The following is a 26006-nucleotide window of genomic DNA, read 5'->3' on the forward strand; positions in this document are numbered from 1 at the left end:
CCTCCCCCCGCAGGGTGACACAGTGACACAGACAGAAGGGAGCTATGAGTCTGTCCCTCCCCCCGCAGGGTGACACAGTGACACAGACAGAGGGAGCTATGAGTCTGTCCCCTCCCCCCGCAGGGTGACACTGTGACACAGACAGAAGGGAGCTATGAGTCTGTCCCCTCCCCCCGCAGGGTGATACAGTGACACAGACAGAAGGGAGCTATGAGCCTGTCCCTCCCCCGCAGGGTGACACAGTGACACAGACAGAAGGGAGCTATGAGTCTGTCCCTCGCCCGCAGGGTGACACAGTGACACAGACCAGAAGGGAGCTATGAGTCTGTCCCTCCCCCCGCAGGGTGACACAGTGACACAGACAGAAGGGAGCTATGAGTCTGTCCCCTCCCCCCGCAGGGTGATACAGTGACACAGACAGAAGGGAGCTATGAGCCTGTCCCTCCCCCGCAGGGTGACACAGTGACACAGACAGAAGGGAGCTATGAGTCTGTCCCTCCCCCCGCAGGGGTGACACAGTGACACAGACAGAAGGGAGCTATGAGTCTGTCCCTCCCCCCGCAGGGTGACACAGTGACACAGACAGAAGGGAGCTATGAGTCTGTCCCTCCCCCCGCAGGTGACACAGTGACACAGACAGAAGGGAGCTATGAGTCTGTCCCTCCCCCCGCAGGGTGACACAGTGACACAGACAGAAGGGGAGCTATGAGTCTGTCCCTCCCCCCGCAGGGTGACACAGTGACACAGACAGAAGGGAGCTATGAGTCTGTCCCTCTCCCCGCAGGGTGACACAGTGACACAGACAGAAGGGAGCTATGAGTCTGTCCCCTCCCCCGCAGGGTGACACAGTGACACAGACAGAAGGGGAGCTATGAGCCTGTCCCTCCCCCCGCAGGGTGACACGGAGCCTGTCCCTCCCCCCCGCACGGTGACACTGTGACACAGACAGAAGGGAGCTATGAGTCTGTCCCTCCCCCCGCAGTGTGACACAGTGACACAGACAGAAGGGAGCTATGAGCCTGTCCCTCCCCCCGCAGGGTGACACAGTGACACAGACAGAAGGGAGGCTATGAGTCTGTCCCTCCCCCCGCAGGGTGACACAGTGACACAGACAGAAGGGAGCTATGAGACTGTCCCTCCCCCCCGCAGGGTGACACAGTTGACACAGACAGAAGGGAGCTATGAGTCTGTGCCTCCCCCACAGGGGTGACACAGTGACACAGACAGGAGGGAGCTATGAGTCTGTCCCTCCCCCCGCAGGGGTGACACAGTGACACAGGCAGAAGGGAGCTATGAGTCTGTCCCTCCCTCCCGCAGGGTGACTCAGTGACACAGACAGAAGGGAGCTATGAGTCTGTCCCCTCCCCCCGCAGGGTGACACAGTGACACAGACAGAAGGGAGCTATGAGTCTGTCCCTCCCCCCCGCAGGGTGACACAGACAGAAGGGAGCTATGAGTCTGTCCCTCCCTCCCGCAGGGTGACTCAGTGACACAGACAGAAGGGAGCTATGAGTCTGTCCCTCCCCCCGCAGGGTGACACAGTGACACAGACAGAAGGGAGCTATGAGCCTGTCCCTCCCCCGCAGGGTGACACAGTGACACAGACAGAAGGGAGCTATGAGTCTGTCCCTCCCCCGCAGGGTGACACAGTGACACAGACAGAAGGGAGCTATGAGTCTGTCCCTCCCCCGCAGGGTGACACAGTGACACAGACAGAAGGGAGGCTATGTGTCTGTCCCTCCCCCGCAGGGTGACACAGTGACACAGACAGAAGGGAGCTATGAGTCTGTCCCTCCCCCGCAGGGTGACAGCAGTGACACAGACAGAAGGGAGCTATGAGTCTGTCCCTCCCCCCCCGCAGGGTGACACAGTGACACAGACAGAAGGGAGCTATGAGTCTGTCCCCCCCGCCCCCCCGCAGGGTGACACAGTGACACAGAACAGAAAGGAGCTATGAGTGGTGACAAGGTGACAGGGTGACAGTGACAGGGTGACAGTGACAGAGTGACAGGGTGACAGTGACAGAGTGACAGGGTGACAGGGTGACAGAGGTGACAGGGTGACAGGGGCGTGACAGGGTGACAGGGTGACAGGGTGACAGGGTGACAGGGTGACAGGGTGACAGTGTGACAGGGTGACAGTGACAGGGTGACAGTGACAGGGTGACAGTGACAGGGTGACAGTGACAGGGTGACAGTGACAGGTGACAGTGACAGGGTGACAGTGACAGGGTGACAGGGTGACAGTGACAGGGTGACAGTGACAGGGTGACAGTGACAGGGTAACAGGGTGACAGTGACAGGGTGACAGTGACAGGGTGACAGTGTGACAGGGTGACAGGTACCTGCACACTGTAGGATGTGAGAAGTGATCCGGTTAAATTGCTCTTGCAGAAACTCGAGGTTTGTCCGTGTAATATCAACGTCTTCTCGCACCGTAACAGAGACCTAAAGAGGGGGGGACGTGAGAGAGAGACAGCGAGCGCGAGGGGGGGGGGGGAGAGGAGGAGCGCGAGGGGGGGAGGAGGAGCGTGAGGGGGGAAGGCGGACGGGGGGGAGGCAGAGGGAGGAGGAGGGGGGGGAAGGCAGAGGGAGGGGGGGAAGGCCGAGGGAGGGGGGGGAAGGCAGAGGGAGGGGGGGGAAGGCAGAGGGAGGAGGAGGAAGGCAGGAGGAGGAGGGGGGGGGAGGCAGAGGGAGGAGGAGGGGGGGAGGCAGAGGGAGGAGGAGGGGGGAGGCAGAGGGAGGAGGAGGGGGGGGAGGCAGAGGGAGGAGGAGGGGGGGAGGCAGAGGGAGGAGGAGGCAGAGGGAGGAGGGGGGGGGGCAGAGGGAGGAGGAGGGGGGGGGCAGAGGGAGGAGGAGGGGGGGGAGGCAGAGGGATGAGGAGGGGGGGAAGGCAGAGGGAGGAGGAGGGGGGGGCAGAGGGAGGAGGAGGAGGGGGGGAGGCAGAGGGATGAGGAGGGGGGGAGGCAGAGGGATGAGGAGGGGGGGGAGGCAGAGGGATGAGGAGGGGGGGAGGCAGAGGGAGGAGGAGGGGGGGAGGCAGAGGGAGGAGGAGGGGGGGGGGCAGAGGGAGGAGGAGGAGGGGGGAGGCAGAGGGATGAGGAGGAGGGGGGGAGGCAGAGGGATGAGGAGGAGGGGGGGAGGCAGAGGGATGAGGAGGGGGGAGGCAGAGGGAGGAGGAGGGGGGAGGCAGAGGGAGGAGGAGGGGGGGAGGCAGAGGGATGAGGAGGGGGGGAAGGCAGAGGGAGGAGGAGGAGGGGGGGGGGGCAGAGGGAGGAGGAGGAGGGGGGAGGCAGAGGGATGAGGAGGGGGGGAGGCAGAGGGAGGAGGAGGGGGGGAGGCAGAGGGAGGAGGAGGCAGAGGGAGGAGGAGGGGGGGGGCAGAGGGAGGAGGAGGGGGGGGAGGCAGAGGGATGAGGAGGGGGGAAGGCAGAGGGAGGAGGAGGGGGGGGGGCAGAGGGAGGAGGAGGGGGGGGGCAGAGGGAGGAGGAGGACGGGGGGGGGGAAGGCAGAGGGATGAGGAGGACGGGGGGGGGGGAAGGCAGAGGGATGAGGGGGACGGGGGGGGAAGACAGAGGGAGGAGGGGGAAGGCTGTGAGAGAAGGTAGTGTGAGGGGGAAGAGTTACTTACAAAGCTTTCTCTAATATACTCTTCCAAACCAGTAATAAGGTTTCGAGACGCCGTCTGTAACACAGAGCAGTGTGAATATCTACTGAGGTGTGCGCAGGGTGACACAGAGTGACGCAGTGACACAGGGTGAGACGGGCGACAGTGACACAGGGTGAGACGGGCGACAGTGACACAGGGTGAGACGGGCGACAGTAACACACAGGGTGACACGCAGTGACACACAGGGTGACACGCAGTGACACGCAGGGTGACACGCAGTGACACGCAGTGACACGCAGGGTGACACGCAGTGACACGCAGGGTGACACGCAGTGACACACAGGGTGACACGCAGTGACACACAGGGTGACACGCAGTGACACACAGGGTGACACGCAGTGACACACAGGGTGAGGGAGATGACGCGGGTGACAGTGACACTCACAGGGTGAGGGAGGTGACGCAGTGACACTCACAGGGTGAGGGAGGTGACGCAGTGGCACACACAGGGTGAGGGAGGTGACAGTGACAGGGTGAGGGAGGTGACGCAGTGGCACACACAGGGTGAGGGAGGTGACAGTGACAGGGTGAGGGAGGTGACGCAGTGGCACACAGGGTGAGGGAGGTGACGCAGTGACACACAGGGTGAGGGAGGTGACGCAGTGACACACACAGGGTGAGGGAGGTGACAGTAGCACACACAGGGTGAGGGAGGTGACGCAGTGACACACACAGGGTGAGGGAGGTGACGCAGTGACACACATAGGGTGAGGGAGGTGACAGTGACACACACAGGGTGAGGGAGGTGACGCAGTGACACACACAGGGTGAGGGAGGTGACGCAGTGACACACACAGGATGAGGGAGGTGAAGCAGTGACACAGGGTGAGGGAGGTGACGCAGTGACACACAGGGTGAGGGAGGTGACGCAGTGACACACAGGGTGAGGGAGGTGACGCAGTGACACACAGGGTGAGGGAGGTGACGCAGTGACACACAGGGTGAGGGAGGTGACGCAGTGACACACAGGGTGAGGGAGGTGACGCAGTGACACACAGGGTGAGGGAGGTGACGCAGTGACACACAGGGTGAGGGAGGTGACGCAGTGACACACACAGGGTGAGGGAGGTGACGCAGTGACACACAGGGTGAGGGAGGTGAAAGTGACAGGGTGAGGGAGGTGACAGTGACACACACAGGGTGATGGAGGTGACGCAGTGACACACAGGGTGAGGGAGGTGATGCAGTGGCACACAGGGTGAGGGAGGTGACAGTGACACACAGGGTGAGGGAGGTGACAGTGACACACACAGGGTGAGGGAGGTGACGCAGTGACACACAGGGTAAGGGAGGTTACAGTGACATACAGGGTGAGGGAGGTGACGCAGTGACACACAGGGTGAGGGAGGTGACGCAGTGACACACAGGGTGAGGGAGGTGACGCAGTGACACACACAGGGTGAGGAGGTGATGCAGTGGCACACAGGGTGAGGGAGGTGACAGTGGCACACACAGGGTGAGGGAGGTGACAGTGGCACACACAGGGTGAGGGAGGTGACAGTGACACACAGGGTGAGGGAGGTGACGCAGTGACACACAGGGTGAGGGAGGTGATGCAGTGGCACACACAGGGTGAGGGAGGTGACAGTGACACACAGGGTGAGGGAGGTGACAGTGACACACAGGGTGAGGGAGGTGACAGTGACACACAGGGTGAGGGAGGTGACAGTGACACACAGGGTGAGGGAGGTGACAGTGACACACAGGGTGAGGGAGGTGACAGTGACACACAGGGTGAGGGAGGTGACAGTGACACACAGGGTGAGGGAGGTGACAGTGACAGGGTGCGGGAGGTGACGCAGTGACACACACAGGGTGAGGGAGGTGACGCAGTGACACACACAGGGTGAGGGAGGTGACGCAGTGACACACAGGGTGAGGGAGGTGACAGTGACACACATGGTGAGGGAGGTGACAGTGACACACAGGGTGAGGGAGGTGACAGTGACACACACAGGGTGAGGGAGGTGACAGTGACACACAGGGTGAGGGAGGTGACGCAGTGACACACAGGGTGAGGGAGGTGACGCAGTGACACACAGGGTGAGGGAGGTGACGCAGTGACACACACAGGGTGAGGGAGGTGATGCAGTGACACACAGGGTGAGGGAGGTGATGCAGTGACACACAGGGTGAGGGAGATGACAGTGACACACAGGGTGAGGGAGGTGATGCAGTGTCACACACAGGGTGAGGGAGGTGACAGTGGCACACAGGGTGAGGGAGGTGACAGTGACACACAGGGTGAGGGAGGTGACGCAGTGACACACAGGGTGAGGGAGGTGACGCAGTGACACACACAGGGTGAGGGAGGTGACGCAGTGACACACAGGGTGAGGGAGGTGAAAGTGACAGGGTGAGGGAGGTGACAGTGACACACACAGGGTGATGGAGGTGACGCAGTGACACACAGGGTGAGGGAGGTGATGCAGTGGCACACAGGGTGAGGGAGGTGACAGTGACACACACAGGGTGAGGGAGGTGACGCAGTGACACACAGGGTAAGGGAGGTTACAGTGACATACAGGGTGAGGGAGGTGACGCAGTGACACACAGGGTGAGGGAGGTGACGCAGTGACACACAGGGTGAGGGAGGTGACGCAGTGACACACACAGGGTGAGGGAGGTGATGCAGTGACACACACAGGGTGAGGGAGGTGATGCAGTGGCACACAGGGTGAGGGAGGTGACAGTGGCACACAGGGTGAGGGAGGTGACGCAGTGACACACAGGGTGAGGGAGGTGATGCAGTGGCACACACAGGGTGAGGGAGGTGACAGTGACACACAGGGTGAGGGAGGTGACAGTGACACACAGGGTGAGGGAGGTGACAGTGACACACAGGGTGAGGGAGGTGACAGTGACACACAGGGTGAGGGAGGTGACAGTGACACACAGGGTGAGGGAGGTGACAGTGACACACACATGGTGAGGGAGGTGATGCAGTGACACACACAGGGTGAGGGAGGTGACGCAGTGACACACAGGGTGAGGGAGGTGACAGTGACACACAGGGTGAGGGAGGTGACAGTGACACACAGGGTGAGGGAGGTGACAGTGACACACACAGGGTGAGGGAGGTGACAGTGACACACAGGGTGAGGGAGGTGACGCAGTGACACACAGGGTGAGGGAGGTGACGCAGTGACACACACAGGGTGAGGGAGGTGATGCAGTGGCACACAGGGTGAGGGAGGTGACGCAGTGACACACACAGGGTGAGGGAGGTGATGCAGTGACACACAGGGTGAGGGAGGTGACAGTGACACACAGGGTGAGGGAGGTGATGCAGTGACACACACAGGGTGAGGGAGGTGATGCAGTGACACACAGGGTGAGGGAGGTGACAGTGACACACAGGGTGAGGGAGGTGATGCAGTGTCACACACAGGGTGAGGGAGGTGACAGTGGCACACAGGGTGAGGGAGGTGATGCAGTGACACACAGGGTGAGGGAGGTGACAGTGACACACAGGGTGAGGGAGGTGACGCAGTGACACACACAGGGTGAGGGAGGTGATGCAGTGACACACAGGGTGAGGGAGGTGACAGTGACACACAGGGTGAGGGAGGTGATGCAGTGTCACACACAGGGTGAGGGAGGTGACAGTGACACACAGGGTGAGGGAGGTGACAGTGACACACAGGGTGAGGGAGGTGATGCAGTGACACACAGGGTGAGGGAGGTGATGCAGTGACACACACAGGGTGAGGGAGGTGATGCAGTGACACACAGGGTGAGGGAGGTGACAGTGACACACAGGGTGAGGGAGGTGATGCAGTGTCACACACAGGGTGAGGGAGGTGACGCAGTGACACACAGGGTGAGGGAGGTGACGCAGTGACACACACAGGGTGAGGGAGGTGATGCAGTGACACACAGGGTGAGGGAGGTGACAGTGACACACAGGGTGAGGGAGGTGATGCAGTGTCACACACAGGGTGAGGGAGGTGACAGTGGCACACAGGGTGAGGGAGGTGATGCAGTGACACACAGGGTGAGGGAGGTGACAGTGACACACAGGGTGAGGGAGGTGACGCAGTGACACACACAGGGTGAGGGAGGTGATGCAGTGACACACAGGGTGAGGGAGGTGACAGTGACACACAGGGTGAGGGAGGTGACAGTGACACACACAGGGTGAGGGAGGTGACAGTGACACACACAGGGTGAGGGAGGTGACAGTGACAGGGTGCGGGAGGTGACGCAGTGACACACACAGGGTGAGGGAGGTGACAGTGACACACACAGGGTGAGGGAGGTGACAGTGACACACAGGGTGAGGGAGGTGACAGTGACACACACAGGGTGAGGGAGGTGACAGTGACAGGGTGAGGGAGGTGACAGTGACACACAGGGTGAGGGAGGTGACAGTGACACACAGGGTGAGGGAGGTGACAGTGACACACAGGGTGAGGGAGGTGACGCAGTGACACACAGGGTGAGGGAGGTGACAGTGACACACAGGGTGAGGGAGGTGACAGTGACACACACAGGGTGAGGGAGGTGACAGTGACAGGGTGAGGGAGGTGACGCGGGGGGACACACCTGGATGTGGTGGGGGGTGGGGTCCCGCTGGTGGAGGTGCTGGTGCAGGAAGAAGGAGCGGAGCTGCGGTTGGAGGTGACGCAGTGACACACAGGGTGAGGGAGGTGACAGTGACAGGGTGAGGGAGGTGACGCGGGGGGACACACCTGGATGTGGTGGGGGGTGGGGTCCCGCTGGTGGAGGTACTGGTGCAGGAAGAAGGAGCGGAGCTGCGGTTGGAGGTGACGCAGTGACACAGGGCGAGGGAGGTGACAGTGACAGGGTGAGGGAGGTGACGCGGGGGGACACACCTGGATGTGGTGGGGGGTGGGGTCCCGCTGGTGGAGGTGCTGGTGCAGGAAGAAGGAGCGGAGCTGCGGTTGGAGGTGACGCAGTGACACACACAGGGTGAGGGAGGTGACAGTGACAGGGTGAGGGAGGTGACGCGGGGGGACACACCTGGATGTGGTGGGGGGGGGGGGTCCCGCTGGTGGAGGTGCTGGTGCAGGAAGAAGGAGCGGAGCTGCGGTTGGAGGTGACGCAGTGACACACAGGGTGAGGGAGGTGACAGTGACAGGGTGAGGGAGGTGACGCGGGGGGACACACCTGGATGTGGTGGGGGGTGGGGTCCCGCTGGTGGAGGTACTGGTGCAGGAAGAAGGAGCGGAGCTGTGGTTGGAGGTGACGCAGTGACACAGGGTGAGGGAGGTGACAGTGACAGGGTGAGGGAGGTGACGCGGGGGGACACACCTGGATGTGGTGGGGGGTGGGGTCCCGCTGGTGGAGGTACTGGTGCAGGAAGAAGGAGCGGAGCTGTGGTTGGAGGTTCTGCAGAGGCTGAGACTGACCGTGTAATAACATCACCATGTCCACCAGCGAGATGTGGTGACATATCAGGGACAGGAGGTCACCGAAAAATCCTGGGGGGAGAGAAGGGGGGGGGGGGGGGGAAGGGGTGAGGAGAGGGTCGCGAGAGAGAGAGAGAAAGGAGGGTCGCGAGAGAGAGAAAGGAGGGTCGAGAGAGAGAGAAAGGAGGGTCGCGAGAGAGAGAAAGGAGGGTCGCGAGAGAGAGAAAGGAGGGTCGCGAGAGAGAGAGAGAGAAAGGAGGGTCGAGAGAGGAGGGTCGAGAGAGAGAGAGAGAGAGAGAGAGAAAGAGAGAGAGAAAGGAGGGTCGAGACAGAGAGAGATAGAGAGAGAAAGGAGGGTCGAGAGAGAGAGAGAGAGGTCGCGAGAGAGAGAGGTAGCGAGAGAGAGAGAGGTAGCGAGAGAGAGAGAGAGAGAGAGAGAGGTCGCGAGAGAGAGAGAAAGGAGGGTCGCGAGAGAGAGAGAGAGAAAGGAGGGTCGCGAGAGAGAGAGAGAGAGAAAGGAGGGTCGCGAGAGAGAGAGAGAGAAAGGAGGGTCGCGAGAGAGAGAGAGAAAGGAGGGTCGCGAGAGAGAGAGAAAGGAGGGTCGAGAGAGAGAAAGGAGGGGAGAGAGAGAGAGAAAGGAGGGTCGAGAGAGAGAGAGAGAGAGAGAGAGAGAGAAAGGAGGGTCGCGAGAGAGAGAGAGAGAGAAAGGAGGGGAGAGAGAGAGAAAGGAGGGTCGAGAGAGAGAGAGAGAGAGAGAGAAATGAGGGTCGCGAGAGAGAGAGAAAGGAGGGTCGCGAGAGAGAGAGAGAGAGAGAGAGAGAGAGAGAGAGAGAGAAAGGAGGGGAGAGAGAGAGAAAGGAGGGTCGAGAGAGAGAGAGAGAGAGAGAGAGAGAAAGGAGGGTCGCGAGAGAGAGAGAGAGAAAGGAGGGTCGCGAGAGAGAGAAAGGAGGGTCGCGAGAGAGAGAAAGGAGGGTCGCGAGAGAGAGAAAGGAGGGTCGCGAGAGAGAGAAAGAAAGGAGGGTCGCGCGAGAGAGAGAAAGGAGGGTCGCGAGAGAGAGAAAGGAGGGTCGCGAGAGAGAGAAAGGAGGGTCGCGAGAGAGAGAAAGGAGGGTCGCGAGAGAAAGGAGGGTCGCGAGAGAAAGGAGGGTCGAGAGAGAGAAAGGAGTGTCGCGAGAGAGAGAGACAGAGAGAGAGAAAGGAGTGTCGCGAGAGAGAGAGACAGAGAGAGAGAAAGGAGTGTCGCGAGAGAGAGACAGAGAGAGAGAAAGGAGTGTCGCGAGAGAAAGGAGTGTCGCGAGAGAAAGGAGTGTCGCGAGAGAAAGGAGTGTCGCGAGAGAAAGGAGTGTCGCGAGAGAAAGGAGGGTCGCGAGAGAAAGGAGGGTCGCGAGAGAAAGGAGGGTCGAGAGAGAGAAAGGAGGGTCGAGAGAGAGAAAGGAGGGTCGAGAGAGAGAAAGGAGGGTCGAGAGAGAGAAAGGAGGGTCGAGAGAGAGAAAGGAGGGTCGAGAGAGAGAAAGGAGTGTCGCGAGAGAAAGGAGGGTCGCGAGAGAGAAAGGAGTGTCGCGAGAGAAAGGAGGGTCGCGAGAGAGAGAAAGGAGTGTCGAGAGAGAGAGAGAGAGAGAGAAAGGAGTGTCGCGAGAGAGAGACAGAGAGAAAGGAGTGTCGCGAGAGAGAAAGGAGTGTCGCGACAGAGAGAGAGAGAGAAAGGAGGGTCGCGAGAGAGAGAGAGAAAGGAGTGTCGCGAGAGAGAGAGACAGAGAGAAAGGAGGGTCGCGAGAGAGAGAGAGAAAGGAGTGTCGCGAGAGAGAGACAGAGAGAGAGAAAGGAGTGTCGCGAGAGAGAAAGGAGTGTCGCGAGAGAGAGACAGAGAGAGAGAAAGGAGTGTCGCGAGAGAGAAAGGAGTGTCGCGAGAGAGAGAGATAGAGAGAAAGGAGTGTCGCGAGAGAGAGAGAGAGAAAGGAGTGTCGCGAGAGAGAGAGAGAGAGAGAAAGGAGTGTCGCGAGAGAGAGAGAGAGAGAGAGAGAAAGGAGTGTCGCGAGAGAGAGAGATAGAGAGAAAGGAGTGTCGCGAGAGAGAGAGAGAGAGAAAGGAGTGTCGCGAGAGAGAGACAGAGAGAGAGAAAGGAGTGTCGCGAGAGAGAAAGGAGTGTCGCGAGAGAGAGAGAGAAAGGAGTGTCGCGAGAGAGAGAGACAGAGAGAAAGGAGTGTCGCGAGAGAGAGAGAGAGAGAGAGAAAGGAGTGTCGCGAGAGAGAGACAGAGAGAGAGAAAGGAGTGTCGCGAGAGAGAAAGGAGTGTCGCGAGAGAGAGAGAGAGAAAGGAGTGTCGCGAGAGAGAGAGAGAGAGAGAGAGAGAGAAAGGAGTGTCGCGAGAGAGAGAGAGAGAGAGAGAGAGAGAGAAAGGAGTGTCGCGAGAGAGAGAGAGAAGGACAGAGAGACAGGCAGAGGGCGAGAGGAGGAGGGCGAGAGGAGGAAGAGACAGGCAGAGGGCGAGAGGAGGGGTGTGATTACCCCCGGGCCCCTCGGCGTCAGGCTGGAAGATATTGTGGGACCCGCTGAGCCGCTGGATGAAGGCGGCGATGCTCTCGGTACCACTCTGCTCTGCCGCGCTCAGAGACCCCAGCATGGAGGAGAGGACGCCCTGAACCACGCTGGTGAAGAACTCCGGGGGGAGAGAGTCCGCTCCTGCGGCCTGAGAGGGGGGAGCGGAGGCAGGAGGAGGAGGAGAGGGGGAAGAGGAGGAGGCAGGCGGCTGAGAGGAGGTCGTTTGGGGGGGAGAGGGGGAAGGGGGGATTGTCTGTGCCGCCTGGGGGGGAGGGGAGAGCGACGGGCGGAGAAAGGGAGAGAGGGGGGGGGAGAGAGCGGAGAGGGGGGGGGAAGAGAGGGAGAGAGGGGGGGGGGAAAGAGAGAGGGAGAGCGACGGGCGGAGAGAGGGGGGGGGGAGAGGATTAGAATAAACAGATTTTACATATTTAGAAAGCATAATAACGCTACCAGGGTGTGTAGAGATATGGGGTTCCCTATGGAAGCACGCTATCAGGGTGTGTAGAAATATGGGGTTCCCTATGGAAGCACGCTATCTGGGTGTGTAGAAATATGGGGTTCCCTATGGAAGCACGCTATCTGGGTGTGTAGAAATATGGGGTTCCCTATGGAAGCACGCTATCAGGGTGTAGAAATATGGGGTTCCCTATGGAAGCACGCTATCAGGGTGTGTAGAAATATGGGGTTCCCTATGGAAGCATGTTATCGGGGTGTGTAGAAATATGGGGTTCCCTATGGAAGCACGCTATCTGGGTGTGTAGAAATATGGGGTTCCCTATGGAAGCACGCTATCTGGGTGTGTAGAAATATGGGGTTCCCTATGGAAGCACGCTATCAGGGTGTAGAAATATGGGGTTCCCTATGGAAGCAGGCTATCAGGGTGTGTAGAAATATGGGGTTCCCTATGGAAGCATGTTATCGGGGTGTGTAGAAATATGGGGTTCCCTATGGAAGCACGCTATCAGGGTGTGTAGAAATATGGGGTTCCCTATGGAAGCATGTTATCGGGGTGTGTAGAAATATGGGGTTCCCTATGGAAGCAGGCTATCAGGGTGTAGAAATATGGGGTTCCCTATGGAAGCGCGCTATCTGGGTGTGTAGAAATATGGGGTTCCCTATGGAAGCACGCTATCAGGGTGTAGAAATATGGGGTTCCCTATGGAAGCACGCTATCAGGGTGTAGAAATATGGGGTTCCCTATGGAAGCACGCTATCAGGGTGTAGAAATATGGGGTTCCCTATGGAAGCAGGCTATCAGGGTGTGTAGAAATATGGGGTTCCCTATGGAAGCATGTTATCGGGGTGTGTAGAAATATGGGGTTCCCTATGGAAGCACGCTATCAGGGTGTGTAGAAATATGGGGTTCCCTATGGAAGCATGTTATCGGGGTGTGTAGAAATATGGGGTTCCCTATGGAAGCACGCCATCAGGGTGTAGAAATATGGGGTTCCCTATGGAAGCATGTTATCGGGGTGTGTAGAAATATGGGGTTCCCTATGGAAGCACGCTATCAGGGTGTAGATATATGGGGTTCCCTATGGAAGCATGTTATCGGGGTGTGTAGAAATATGGGGTTCCCTATGGAATGACCCTATCAGGGTGTGTAGAAATATGGGGTTCCCTATGGAAGCACGCTATCAGGGGGTGTAGAAATATGGGGTTCCCTATGGAAGCACGCTATCAGGGTGTGTAGAAATATGGGGTTCCCTATGGAAGCACGCTATCAGGGGGTGTAGAAATATGGGGTTCCCTATGGAAGCACGCTATCAGGGTGTGTAGAAATATGGGGTTCCCTATGGAAGCACGCTATCAGGGTGTGTAGAAATATGGGGTTCCCAATGGAAGCACGCTATCAGGGTGTGTAGAAATATGGGGTTCCCTATGGAAGCACGCTATCGGGGTGTGTAGAAATATGGGGTTCCCTATGGAAGCACGCTATCAGGGTGTGTAGAAATATGGGGTTCCCTATGGAAGCAGGCTATCAGGGTGTGTAGTAATATGGGGTTCCCTATGGAAGCACGCTATCAGGGTGTGTAGAAATATGGGGTTCCCTATGGAAGCACGCTATCAGGGTGTGTAGAAATATGGGGTTCCCTATGGAAGCACGCTATCAGGGTGTGTAGAAATATGGGGTTCCCTATGGAAGCACGCTATCAGGGTGTGTAGAAATATGGGGTTCCCTATGGAAGCACGCTATCAGGGTGTGTAGAAATATGGGGTTCCCTATGGAAGCACGCTATCAGGGTGTAGAAATATGGGGTTCCCTATGGAAGCACGCTATCTGGGTGTGTAGAAATATGGGGTTCCCTATGGAAGCACGCTATCAGGGTGTAGAAATATGGGGTTCCCTATGGAAGCAGGCTATCAGGGTGTGTAGAAATATGGGGTTCCCTATGGAAGCATGTTATCGGGGTGTGTAGAAATATGGGGTTCCCTATGGAAGCACGCTATCAGGGTGTGTAGAAATATGGGGTTCCCTATGGAAGCATGTTATCGGGGTGTGTAGAAATATGGGGTTCCCTATGGAAGCACGCCATCAGGGTGTAGAAATATGGGGTTCCCTATGGAAGCATGTTATCGGGGTGTGTAGAAATATGGGGTTCCCTATGGAAGCACGCTATCAGGGTGTAGATATATGGGGTTCCCTATGGAAGCATGTTATCGGGGTGTGTAGAAATATGGGGTTCCCTATGGAATGACCCTATCAGGGTGTGTAGAAATATGGGGTTCCCTATGGAAGCACGCTATCAGGGGGTGTAGAAATATGGGGTTCCCTATGGAAGCACGCTATCAGGGTGTGTAGAAATATGGGGTTCCCTATGGAAGCACGCTATCAGGGTGTGTAGAAATATGGGGTTCCCTATGGAAGCACGCTATCAGGGTGTGTAGAAATATGGGGTTCCCTATGGAAGCACGCTATCAGGGTGTGTAGTAATATGGGGTTCCCTATGGAAGCACGCTATCGGGGTGTGTAGAAATATGGGGTTCCCTATGGAAGCACGCTATCAGGGTGTAGAAATATGGGGTTCCCTATGGAAGCATGTTATCGGGGTGTGTAGAAATATGGGGTTCCCTATGGAAGCATGTTATCGGGGTGTGTAGAAATATGGGGTTCCCAATGGAAGCACGCTATCGGGGTGTGTAGAAATATGGGGTTCCCTATGGAAGCACGCTATCGGGGTGTGTAGAAATATGGGGTTCCCAATGGAAGCACGCTATCGGGGTGTGTAGAAATATGGGGTTCCCTATGGAAGCATGTTATCGGGGTGTGTAGAAATATGGGGTTCCCTATGGAAGCAGGCTATCGGGGTGTGTAGAAATATGGGGTTCCCAATGGAAGCACGCTATCGGGGTGTGTAGAAATATGGGGTTCCCTATGGAAGCACGCTATCAGGGTGTGTAGAAATATGGGGTTCCCTATGGAAGCACGCTATCAGGGTGTGTAGAAATATGGGGTTCCCTATGGAAGCACGCTATCAGGGTGTAGAAATATGGGGTTCCCTATGGAAGCACGCTATCAGGGTGTGTAGAAATATGGGGTTCCCTATGGAAGCACGCTATCGGGGTGTGTAGAAATATGGGGTTCCCTATGGAAGCACGCTATCAGGGTGTAGAAATATGGGGTTCCCTATGGAAGCACGCTATCAGGGTGTGTAGAAATATGGGGTTCCCTATGGAAGCACGCTATCAGGGTGTAGAAATATGGGGTTCCCTATGGAAGCACGTTATCGGGGTGTGTAGAAATATAGGGTTCCCTATGGAAGCACGCTATCAGGGTGTAGAAATATGGGGTTCCCTATGGAAGCACGCTATCAGGGTGTGTAGAAATATGGGGTTCCCTATGGAAGCACGCTATCAGGGTGTGTAGAAATATGGGGTTCCCTATGGAAGCACGCTATCAGGGTGTAGAAATATGGGGTTCCCTGTGGAAGCACGCTATCAGGGTGTAGAAATATGGGGTTCCCTATGGAAGCACGCTATCAGGGTGTGTAGAAATATGGGGTTCCCTATGGAAGCACGCTATCAGGGTGTGTAGAAATATGGGGTTCCCTATGGAAGCACGCTATCAGGGTGTGTAGAAATATGGGGTTCCCTATGGAAGCACGCTATCGGGGTGTGTAGAAATATGGGGTTCCCTATGGAAGCACGCTATCGGGGTGTGTAGAAATATGGGGTTCCCTATGGAAGCACGCTATCAGGGTGTGTAGAAATATGGGGTTCCCTATGGAAGCACGCTATCAGGGTGTGTAGAAATATGGGGTTCCCTATGGAAGCACGTTATCGGGGTGTGTAGAAATATGGGGTTCCCTATTTAAGCAGGCTACCAGGGTGTGTAGAGATATGGGGTTCCCTATGGAAGCACGTTATCGGGGTGTGTAGAAATATGGGGTTCCCTATTTAAGCAGGCTACCAGGGTGTGTAGAGATATGGGGTTCCCTATGGAAGCACGTTATCGGGGTGTGTAGAAATATGGGGTTCCCTATTTAAGCAGGCTACCAGGGTGTGTAGTAATATGGGGTTCCCTATGGAAGCACGCTATCGGGTGTGTAGAAATATGGGGTTCCCTATGGAAGCACGCTATCAGGGTGTGTAGAAATATGGGGTTCCCTATGGAAGCACGCTATCAGGGTGTGTAGAAATATGGGGTTCCCTATGGAAGCACGCTATCGGGGTGTGTAGAAATATGGGGTTCCCTATGGAAGCACGCTATCGGGGTGTGTAGAAATATGGGGTTCCCTATGGAAGCGGGCTATCAGGGTGTAGAAATATGGGGTTCCCTATGGAAGCACGCTATCAGGGTGTGTAGAAATATGGGGTTCCCTATGGAAGCACGCTATCAGGGTGTGTAGAAATATGGGGTTCCCTATGGAAGCATGTTATCGGGGTGTGTAGAAATATGGGGTTCCCTATGGAAGCACGCTATCAGGGTGTGTAGAAATATGGGGTTCCCTATGGAAGCACGCTATCAGGGTGTGTAGAAATATGGGGTTCCCTATGGAAGCACGCTATCAGGGTGTGTAGAAATATGGGGTTCCCTATGGAAGCACGCTATCAGGGTGTGTAGAAATATGGGGTTCCCTATGAAAGCACGTTATCGGGGTGTGTAGAAATATGGGGTTCCCTATGGAAGCACGCTATCAGGGTGTGTAGAAATATGGGGTTCCCTATGGAAGCACGCTATCGGGGTGTGTAGAAATATGGGGTTCCCTATGGAAGCACGCTATCAGGGTGTGTAGAAATATGGGGTTCCCTATGGAAGCACGCTATCAGGGTGTGTAGAAATATGGGGTTCCCTATGGAAGCACGCTATCAGGGTGTGTAGAAATATGGGGTTCCCTATGGAAGCACGCTATCAGGGTGTGTAGAAATATGGGGTTCCCTATGGAAGCACGCTATCAGGGTGTGTAGAAATATGGGGTTCCCTATGGAAGCACGCTATCGGGGTGTGTAGAAATATGGGGTTCCCTATGGAAGCACGCTATCAGGGTGTGTAGTAATATGGGGTTCCCTATGGAAGCACGCTATCAGGGTGTGTAGAAATATGGGGTTCCCTATGGAAGCACGCTATCGGGGTGTGTAGAAATATGGGGTTCCCTATGGAAGCACGCTATCAGGGTGTGTAGAAATATGGGGTTCCCTATGGAAGCACGCTATCAGGGTGTGTAGAAATATGGGGTTCCCTATGGAAGCACGCTATCAGGGTGTGTAGAAATATGGGGTTCCCTATGGAAGCACGCTACCAGGGTGTGTAGAGATATGGGGTTCCCTATGGAAGCACGCTATCTGGGTGTGTAGAAATATGGGGTTCCCTATGGAAGCACGCTATCAGGGTGTAGAAATATGGGGTTCCCTATGGAAGCAGGCTATCAGGGTGTGTAGAAATATGGGGTTCCCTATGGAAGCATGTTATCGGGGTGTGTAGAAATATGGGGTTCCCTATGGAAGCACGCTATCAGGGTGTGTAGAAATATGGGGTTCCCTATGGAAGCATGTTATCGGGGTGTGTAGAAATATGGGGTTCCCTATGGAAGCACGCCATCAGGGTGTAGAAATATGGGGTTCCCTATGGAAGCATGTTATCGGGGTGTGTAGAAATATGGGGTTCCCTATGGAAGCACGCTATCAGGGTGTAGATATATGGGGTTCCCTATGGAAGCATGTTATCGGGGTGTGTAGAAATATGGGGTTCCCTATGGAATGACCCTATCAGGGTGTGTAGAAATATGGGGTTCCCTATGGAAGCACGCTATCAGGGGGTGTAGAAATATGGGGTTCCCTATGGAAGCACGCTATCAGGGTGTGTAGAAATATGGGGTTCCCTATGGAAGCACGCTATCAGGGTGTGTAGAAATATGGGGTTCCCTATGGAAGCACGCTATCAGGGTGTGTAGAAATATGGGGTTCCCTATGGAAGCACGCTATCAGGGTGTGTAGTAATATGGGGTTCCCTATGGAAGCACGCTATCGGGGTGTGTAGAAATATGGGGTTCCCTATGGAAGCACGCTATCAGGGTGTAGAAATATGGGGTTCCCTATGGAAGCATGTTATCGGGGTGTGTAGAAATATGGGGTTCCCTATGGAAGCATGTTATCGGGGTGTGTAGAAATATGGGGTTCCCAATGGAAGCACGCTATCAGGGTGTGTAGAAATATGGGGTTCCCTATGGAAGCACGCTACCAGGGTGTGTAGAGATATGGGGTTCCCTATGGAAGCACGCTATCGGGGTGTGTAGAAATATGGGGTTCCCTATGGAAGCACGCTATCAGGGTGTGTAGAAATATGGGGTTCCCTATGGAAGCACGCTATCAGGGTGTGTAGAAATATGGGGTTCCCTATGGAAGCACGCTATCAGGGTGTGTAGAAATATGGGGTTCCCTATGGAAGCACGTTATCGGGGTGTGTAGAAATATGGGGTTCCCTATGGAAGCACGCTATCAGGGTGTGTAGAAATATGGGGTTCCCTATGGAAGCACGTTATCAGGGTGTGTAGAAATATGGGGTTCCCTATGGAAGCACGCTATCAGGGTGTGTAGAAATATGGGGTTCCCTATGGAAGCAGGCTACCAGGGTGTGTAGAGATATGGGGTTCCCTATGGAAGCACGCTATCTGGGTGTGTAGTAATATGGGGTTCCCTATGGAAGCACGCTATCAGGGTGTGTAGAAATATGGGGTTCCCTATAGAAGCAGGCTACCAGGGTGTGTAGAGATATGGGGTTCCCTATGGAAGCACGCTATCGGGGTGTGTAGAAATATGGGGTTCCCTATGGAAGCACGCTATCAGGGTGTGTAGAAATATGGGGTTCCCTATGGAAGCAGGCTATCAGGGTGTAGAAATATGGGGTTCCCTATGGAAGCACGCTATCAGGGTGTGTAGAAATATGGGGTTCCCTATGGAAGCACGTTATCGGGGTGTGTAGAAATATGGGGTTCCCTATGGAAGCACGCTATCAGGGTGTGTAGAAATATGGGGTTCCCTATGGAAGCAGGCTATCAGGGTGTGTAGAAATATGGGGTTCCCTATGGAAGCAGGCTATCAGGGTGTGTAGAAATAAGGGGTTCCCTATGGAAGCATGTTATCGGGGTGTGTAGAAATATGGGGTTCCCTATGGAAGCACGCTATCAGGGTGTGTAGAAATATGGGGTTCCCTATGGAAGCACGCTATCAGGGTGTGTAGAAATATGGGGTTCCCTATGGAAGCACGCTATCAGGGGGTGTAGAAATATGGGGTTCCCTATGGAAGCACGCAATCAGGGTGTGTAGAAATATGGGGTTCCCTATGGAAGCACGCTATCAGGGTGTGTAGAAATATGGGGTTCCCTATGGAAGCACGCTATCAGGGTGTGTAGAAATATGGGGTTCCCTATGGAAGCACGCTATCAGGGTGTGTAGAAATATGGGGTTCCCTATGGAAGCACGCTATCGGGGTGTGTAGAAATATGGGGTTCCCTATGGAAGCACGCTATCAGGGTGTGTAGTAATATGGGGTTCCCTATGGAAGCACGCTATCAGGGTGTGTAGAAATATGGGGTTCCCTATGGAAGCACGCTATCAGGGTGTGTAGAAATATGGGGTTCCCTATGGAAGCAGGCTATCAGGGTGTGTAGAAATATGGGGTTCCCTATGGAAGCACGCTATCAGGGTGTGTAGTAATATGGGGTTCCCTATGGAAGCACGCTATCAGGGTGTGTAGAAATATGGGGTTCCCTATGGAAGCACGCTATCAGGGTGTGTAGAAATATGGGGTTCCCTATGGAAGCACGCTATCAGGGTGTGTAGTAATATGGGGTTCCCTATGGAAGCACGCTATCAGGGTGTGTAGAAATATGGGGTTCCCTATGGAAGCACGCTATCAGGGTGTGTAGAAATATGGGGTTCCCTATGGAAGCACGCTATCAGGGTGTGTAGAAATATGGGGTTCCCTATGGATGCACGCTATCAGGGTGTGTAGAAATATGGGGTTCCCTATGGAAGCACGCTATCAGGGTGTGTAGAAATATGGGGTTCCCTATGGAAGCACGCTATCAGGGTGTGTAGAAATATGGGGTTCCCTATGGAAGCACGCTATCAGGGTGTGTAGTAATATGGGGTTCCCTATGGAAGCACGCTATCAGGGTGTGTAGAAATATGGGGTTCCCTATGGAAGCACGCTATCAGGGTGTGTAGAAATATGGGGTTCCCTATGGAAGCACGCTATCAGGGTGTGTAGAAATATGGGGTTCCCTATGGAAGCAGGCTATCAGGGTGTAGAAATATGGGGTTCCCTATGGAAGCACGCTATCAGGGTGTGTAGAAATATGGGGTTCCCTATGGAAGCACGCTATCAGGGTGTGTAGAAATATGGGGTTCCCTATGGATGCACGCTATCAGGGTGTAGAAATATGGGGTTCCCTATGGAAGCAGGCTATCAGGGTGTAGAAATATGGGGTTCCCTATGGAAGCACGCTATCAGGGTGTGTAGAAATATGGGGTTCCCTATGGAAGCACGCTATCAGGGTGTGTAGAAATATGGGGTTCCCTATGGAAGCACACTATCAGGGTGTAGAAATATGGGGTTCCCTATGGAAGCACGCTATCAGGGTGTGTAGAAATATGGGGTTCCCTATGGAAGCACGCTATCAGGGTGTGTAGAAATATGGGGTTCCCTATGGAAGCACGCTATCAGGGTGTGTAGAAATATGGGGTTCCCTATGGAAGCACGCTATCAGGGTGTGTAGAAATATGGGGTTCCCTATGGAAGCACACTATCGGGGTGTGTAGTAATATGGGGTTCCCTATGGAAGCACGCTATCAGGGTGTGTAGAAATATGGGGTTCCCTATGGAAGCAGGCTATCAGGGTGTGTAGAAATATGGGGTTCCCTATGGAAGCACACTATCAGGGTGTGTAGAAATATGGGGTTCCCTATGGAAGCACGCTATCAGGGTGTGTAGAAATATGGGGTTCCCTATGGAAGCACGCTATCAGGGTGTGTAGAAATATGGGGTTCCCTATGGAAGCACGCTATCAGGGTGTGTAGAAATATGGGGTTCCCTATGGAAGCATGCTATCAGGGTGTAGAAATATGGGGTTCCCTATGGAAGCACGCTATCAGGGTGTAGAAATATGGGGTTCCCTATGGAAGCATGTTATCAGGGTGTAGAAATATGGTGTTCCCTATGGAAGCACGCTATCAGGGTGTGTAGAAATATGGTGTTCCCTATGGAAGCACGCTATCAGGGTGTAGAAATATGGTGTTCCCTATGGAAGCACGCTATCAGGGTGTGTAGAAATATGGTGTTCCCTATGGAAGCACGCTATCAGGGTGTAGAAATATGGTGTTCCCTATGGAAGCACGCTATCAGGGGTGTATTTAAAGAAATTGATAAAAATACATTTGGCTCCCATAAAGAGAAAAAGATATGCCCGCTTCTGGCCAGTATGGTTTTAATGTACGAACAAGATGTACGAGATTAACTATAGGTGAGAATAGTCAGAATATGTACACCCCCCCTCCCCCCAATAGAGAGATAACCCTCGTAACTGATAACAAAACAGATTTTAACATTCAAAAGCAGCAAAATAAGGGATGTCATTTTTTGGTTAATCAGTTACAAACTATCAAGCCTTGTTAAAAGTCACAGACCGAAAGAAAGATGGCGTCTTATGGAGTAATTATTGTGGGGAATTCGGGGGGGTTTGCGCGAGATGTGCGAGTCTCGCCCACATTCGCCCCCGAGAGACGTTCATTTTAAGCCGCCGGGTTTTATTTTATTTTTGTGCTTGTGCTCACGTGGAATTATTCGGTTCTTTCCCCTCATACAGAGGTAACAGGAAGGGGTCACAGTGTAGTTAGGAGCTGCGTTATTGGTTATGCCTTGACGTTTGACGTGCGGGCTTACGACGCTTTGCCAAAGGGTGTAACTAAATAACCAAGTGATTACTATTAAAGTATTTAAACTTTATACTTATTACCATATAGGTTTTGTCATTTGGATGTAGCATTGGGCACCCCTGTCTTCTGTTGTATACATTTGCCACGCTCAGTAGCACTCATTTTGATATATATACATATATATACACATATATATATATATATATATATATATATATATATATATATATATATATATATATATATATATATATATATATATATATATATATATATATATATATATATATATATATATATATACATACATACACACACACACATCGTGGCGAAATCCTATTGGCCCAAGCAGCACACGTTTGGTACTAGGTGGCGAGTAGATTTTTTTTGGTGATTTGTCGACCAGTGTGTGTGTGTGTGTGTGTGTGTGTGTGTGTGTGTGTGTGTGTGTGTGTGTGTGTGTGTGTGTGTGTGTGTGTGTGTGTGTGTGTGTGTGTGTGTGTGTGTGTGTGTGTGTGTGTGTGTATATATATATATATATATATTCGTGATGTGGTGGGTGCGGGAGTTTGGGCGTGCTGGGAATGTGTATGTATATATGTATATATGTATATATGTGTATATGTGTATATGTGGTGGATGCGGGAGTTTGGGCGTGCTGGGAATGTGTATATATATATATATAGATATATATGTGTATATGTGTATATGTGGTGGGTGGAGGAGTTTGGGCGTGCTGGGAATGTGTATATATATGTATATATGTGTATATGTGTATGTGTATATGTGTATATGTGTATATGTGGTGGGTGCGGGAGTTTGGGCGTGCTGGGAATGTGTGTGTATATGTATATATGTATATATGTATATATGTGTATATGTGGTGGGTGCGGGAGTTTGGGCATGCGGGGAATGTGTATATATATGTATATATATGTGTATATGTGTATATGTGGTGGGTGCGGGAGTTTGGGCATGCTGGGAATGTGTGTGTATATATGTATATATGTGTATATGTGTATATGTGGTGGGTGCGGGAGTTTGGGCGTGCTGGGAATGTGTATATATATGTATATATGTGTATATGTATATATGTGGTGGGTGCGGGAGTTTGGGCGTGCTGGCAATGTATGTGTATATATGTGTATATGTGTATATGTGGTGGGTTCGGGAGTTTGGGCGTGCTGGGAATGTGTATGTATATATGTATATATGTGTATATGTGTATATGTATATATGTATATATGTGGTGGGTGCGGGAGTTTGGGCGTGCTGGCAATGTGTATGTGTATATGTGTATATATGTGTATATGTGGTGGGTGCGGGAGTTTGGGCGTGCTGGCAATGTGTATGTGTATATGTGTATATGTGTATATGTGTGTATGTGTATGTGTATATGTGTATATATGTATATATGTGGTGGGTGCGGGAGTTTGGGCGTGCTGGCAATGTGTATGTGTATATGTGTATATATGTGTATATGTGGTGGGTGCGGGAGTTTGGGCGTGCTGGCAATGTGTATGTGTATATGTATATGTGTATATGTGTGTATATGTGGTGGGTGCGGGAGTTTGGGCGTGCTGGCAATGTGTATGTGTATATGTGTATGTGTATATGTGTGTATATGTGTATATGTGGTGGGTGCATATGTATATATGTGTATATGTATATGTGTATATGTATATATGTGTATATGTGGTGGGTGCGGGAGTTTGGGCGTGCTGGGAATGTGTATATATATGTATATGTGTATATGTGTGTATATGTGTATATGTATATATGTATATATGTGTATATGTGTATATGTGGTGGGTGCGGGAGTTTGGGCGTGCTGGCAATGTGTATGTATATATGTATAGATGTGTATATGTGTATATGTGGTGGGTGCAGGAGTTTGGGCGTGCTGGGAATGTGTATGTATATATGTATATATGTATATATGTGTATATGTATATATGTGGTGGGTGGGGGAGTTTGGGCGTGCTGGGAATGTGTATATATATGTATATATGTGTATATGTATATATGTGTATATGTGGTGGGTGCGGGAGTTTGGGCGTGCTGGGAATGTGTATATATATGTATATATGTGTATATGTATATATGTGTATATGTGGTGGGTGCGGGAGTTTGGGCGTGCTGGCAATGTATGTGTATATATGTGTATATGTATATATGTGTATATGTGGTGGGTGCGGGAGTTTGGGCGTGCTGGCAATGTATGTGTATATATGTATATATGTGTATATGTGTATATGTGGTGGGTGCGGGAGTTTAGGCGTGCTGGGAATGTGTATATATATGTATATATGTGTATATGTATATGTGTATATGTGTATATGTGTATATGTGGTGGGTGCGGGAGTTTGGGCGTGCTGGGAATATGTATGTATATATGTATATATGTATATATGTGGTGGGTGCGGGAGTTTGGGCGTGCTGGCAATGTATGTGTATATATGTGTATATGTATATATGTATATATGTGTATATGTGTATATGTGTATATGTGTATATGTGGTGGGTGCGGGAGTTTGGGCGTGCTGGGAATGTGTGTGTATATGTATATATGTATATATGTATATATGTGTATATGTGGTGGGTGCGGGAGTTTGGGCATGCTGGGAATGTGTATATATATGTATATATATGTGTATATGTGTATATGTGGTGGGTGCGGGAGTTTGGGCATGCTGGGAATGTGTGTGTATATATGTATATATGTGTATATGTGTATATGTGGTGGGTGCGGGAGTTTGGGCGTGCTGGGAATGTGTATATATATGTATATATGTGTATATGTATATATGTGGTGGGTGCGGGAGTTTGGGCGTGCTGGCAATGTATGTGTATATATGTGTATATGTGTATATGTGGTGGGTTCGGGAGTTTGGGCGTGCTGGGAATGTGTATGTATATATGTATATATGTGTATATGTGTATATGTATATATGTATATATGTGGTGGGTGCGGGAGTTTGGGCGTGCTGGCAATGTGTATGTGTATATGTGTATATATGTGTATATGTGGTGGGTGCGGGAGTTTGGGCGTGCTGGCAATGTGTATGTGTATATGTGTATATGTGTATATGTGTGTATGTGTATGTGTATATGTGTATATATGTATATATGTGGTGGGTGCGGGAGTTTGGGCGTGCTGGCAATGTGTATGTGTATATGTGTATATATGTGTATATGTGGTGGGTGCGGGAGTTTGGGCGTGCTGGCAATGTGTATGTGTATATGTATATGTGTATATGTGTGTATATGTGGTGGGTGCGGGAGTTTGGGCGTGCTGGCAATGTGTATGTGTATATGTGTATATATGTGTATATGTGGTGGGTGCGGGAGTTTGGGCGTGCTGGCAATGTGTATGTGTATATGTGGTGGGTGCGGGAGTTTGGGCGTGCTGGCAATGTGTATGTGTATATGTGTATATATGTGTATATGTGGTGGGTGCGGGAGTTTGGGCGTGCTGGCAATGTGTATGTGTATATGTATATGTGTATATGTGTGTATATGTGGTGGGTGCGGGAGTTTGGGCGTGCTGGCAATGTGTATGTGTATATGTGTATATATGTGTATATGTGGTGGGTGCGGGAGTTTGGGCGTGCTGGCAATGTGTATGTGTATATGTATATATGTATATATGTGGTGGGTGCGGGAGTTTGGGCGTGCTGGCAATGTGTATGTGTATATGTGTATATATGTGTATATGTGGTGGGTGCGGGAGTTTGGGCGTGCTGGCAATGTGTATGTGTATATGTATATGTGTATATGTGTGTATATGTGGTGGGTGCGGGAGTTTGGGCGTGCTGGCAATGTGTATGTGTATATGTATATGTGTATATGTGTGTATATGTGGTGGGTGCGGGAGTTTGGGCGTGCTGGCAATGTGTATGTGTATATGTATATGTGTATATGTGTGTATATGTGGTGGGTGCGGGAGTTTGGGCGTGCTGGCAATGTGTATGTGTATATGTATATGTGTATATGTGTGTATATGTGGTGGGTGCGGGAGTTTGGGCGTGCTGGCAATGTGTATGTGTATA

The 26006-nt window shown here is 52.8% G+C and overlaps 1 protein-coding gene across 1 annotated transcript in view; it reads right to left on the reverse strand.

Moving 5' to 3' along the window:
- Positions 1-1942: 1942 nt before the first annotated feature.
- The window catches only part of BAG6 (BAG cochaperone 6), a gene marked incomplete at its 3' end in the record, with an annotated part of 54949 nt that continues 30885 nt past the window's right edge, over positions 1943-26006 (reverse strand). Inside the window, 4 exon segments of the mRNA XM_075585048.1 lie at positions 1943-2447; positions 3630-3683; positions 8946-9115; positions 11548-11842. Coding sequence (XP_075441163.1) covers positions 1943-2447; positions 3630-3683; positions 8946-9115; positions 11548-11842 — 1024 coding nt within the window.

Source organism: Ascaphus truei, unplaced genomic scaffold (assembly GCF_040206685.1).
Source record: "Ascaphus truei isolate aAscTru1 unplaced genomic scaffold, aAscTru1.hap1 HAP1_SCAFFOLD_878, whole genome shotgun sequence".
NCBI lineage: Eukaryota > Metazoa > Chordata > Amphibia > Anura > Ascaphidae > Ascaphus > Ascaphus truei.